General features: G+C 58.5%; 2 protein-coding genes across 6 annotated transcripts in view; both read right to left on the bottom strand.

Annotated features, from left to right (window-relative positions):
- LOC109320799 (AP-2 complex subunit alpha-2) overlaps positions 1–1,774 on the bottom strand; it is a 621,923-nt gene that overhangs the window by 471,329 nt on the left and 148,820 nt on the right. The window lies entirely within an intron of this gene.
- Positions 1–1,774, bottom strand: part of SNRNP70 (small nuclear ribonucleoprotein U1 subunit 70) — a 10,420-nt gene that overhangs the window by 1,473 nt on the left and 7,173 nt on the right. Inside the window, exons 7-8 of the mRNA XM_019551085.1 lie at positions 1,655–1,756; positions 1,013–1,100 (exon numbers count right to left, since the gene is read on the bottom strand). Coding sequence (XP_019406630.1) covers positions 1,013–1,100; positions 1,655–1,756 — 190 coding nt within the window. The remainder of the gene's footprint in view (positions 1–1,012; positions 1,101–1,654; positions 1,757–1,774) is intronic.

Genomic DNA, 1,774 nt, shown 5'->3' with positions numbered 1-1,774 from the left:
GTGAGTGAGCTGCCCCGTGCCCATGCTGCTTCCATACTGCAGACCCATTGCCACAGGGGGCAGCTAACATGGCTACTAGGCTCCCCATTCCCACAGAGCACCTGTACCCTCTCCAAGAGCCACTATGGGCTACCACAGACATGGCAGATGGGGGCAAGTCCCACAATGCAATTAGCCTCAGCTCAACTCCAAGGGTGCTCCCCACTACCACAGACATGACTCCTGGCTCCCCATACCCATAATGCACCTAGCCCCTAACAAAGGCCACTATGTGCCTACACAGACATGACTGCTAGGGGCCTATTCCCACAATTCACCTGGCCTTGTTCCAATGCCAAGGCCTGCTCCTTACTACCAGATGTGGCTGTGGAGATCCCATTCCCACATTTGCACCTGGCCCCAGCCTGATCCTGCCCTATCACAGACATGACTCCTGCCCCCCCATACCCATAACGCACTTGGGTTCAGTAAAATCCACTCCACTTCCATAGACATGGCTGCTGGGGGCCCATTCCCAGAGCACACCGGCCTTAACCTGACTCCAACAAGGCCTGTTCCCTACCACCACAGACATGATTGCTGAGGCCCATTCCCACAATGCACCTGGGCCCCACCAAGGGCCACTACGGGCTACCACAGTCATTACTCCTGGGGGCCCATTCCCATACAGCACCTGGATTTGGCCTGACTCCAAGGCCTACTCTCCACTACCACACAAATCCTGGCTCCCCGTTCCCACAATGCATCTGGGCTCACTGCCAAGTACCACAGACCTGGCAACTACTGTCCATTCCCACAATGCACTTAGGCCTCTACCTGGCCTATTCCCTGCTCCCAGTGCTATGGGCCCACACACCTGCCTGCTGCTGCCATAGCCCCATGCCTACTTCAATCCACAGAGAAGCACCCCCCCCCCCCAAAACAGTGGGCACTGATTCTCCTGTGGTTCCCCCCAAGCCCAGGGCTGGGAGTTCCACAGCCCATCCCCACCCTTGCAAGCCCCCCCACTCACCGCTCATCGTATCTGGAGGTGTCATCTCGGCCGGAGTGCCGGATATTGACGTCAGCACCACCTCGCCGGGTGCCCCCAAGGCCACCGCCTGCAAGAAGAACATGGCCCTTTATAGCAATGCCAGGCAGGGAGGAGGCCCTTCCAGAAGAGTCCCACCTTTCTCATTTGGCACCAAGGCAGAGCAAATGGCCTCATCCATTGCACCCTCCCACCAAGGACACTGTGGGGGACCTTGATCTCTCAGCCCCTTGGGAGAATGCCTGGCTGCTCCAGCCAACTATGGGAAGACAATATCCTGGCTCTTCCAGCCTCAGTAAACCATGTAGTATAGGGCACACGCTGGCTGTGAGGGGTGATCTCCCAGCCCCTCAGGGGAGCTCTTAGTTGCTTCACCTCAGCAGGGAGTACTGTAGTGGGTCACAGTGTAGCAGCTGAGTGTGGGGGGAGATCTCCCAACTCCACCAGCCTCAGCACAACGTACTATGGGGCAGGAGCTGGAAGATGAGTGGGCAATTTCTCAGCTCCTCCACAGGGTGCTGGGGGATGGGCAGAGGGGGGCAGGTTGTGAGCCTCACAGAAGGGGGAGCTCCCATCTCTCAAGTCCCTGGCAGACTCTGTGGTGGGGAGGGGGTCTCTACTCACCAAGCCTGCGCGGGCGCCAGCCCTTGACTGTCCTGCCACGCTCCACATCCACCAGCACCCGCCTGCCGTCAATCTTCTTGCCGTCTGCATGCTTGTAAGCCGCTGTAACAGATTGGGGAG

The sequence above is a fragment of the Crocodylus porosus genome, unplaced genomic scaffold (assembly GCF_001723895.1).
Source record: "Crocodylus porosus isolate Cpor-Errol unplaced genomic scaffold, CroPor_comp1, whole genome shotgun sequence".
Classification (NCBI taxonomy): domain Eukaryota; kingdom Metazoa; phylum Chordata; order Crocodylia; family Crocodylidae; genus Crocodylus; species Crocodylus porosus.
Note: the sequence above shows the minus strand (reverse complement) of the source record. Positions and strands in the feature narration are given on the sequence as shown.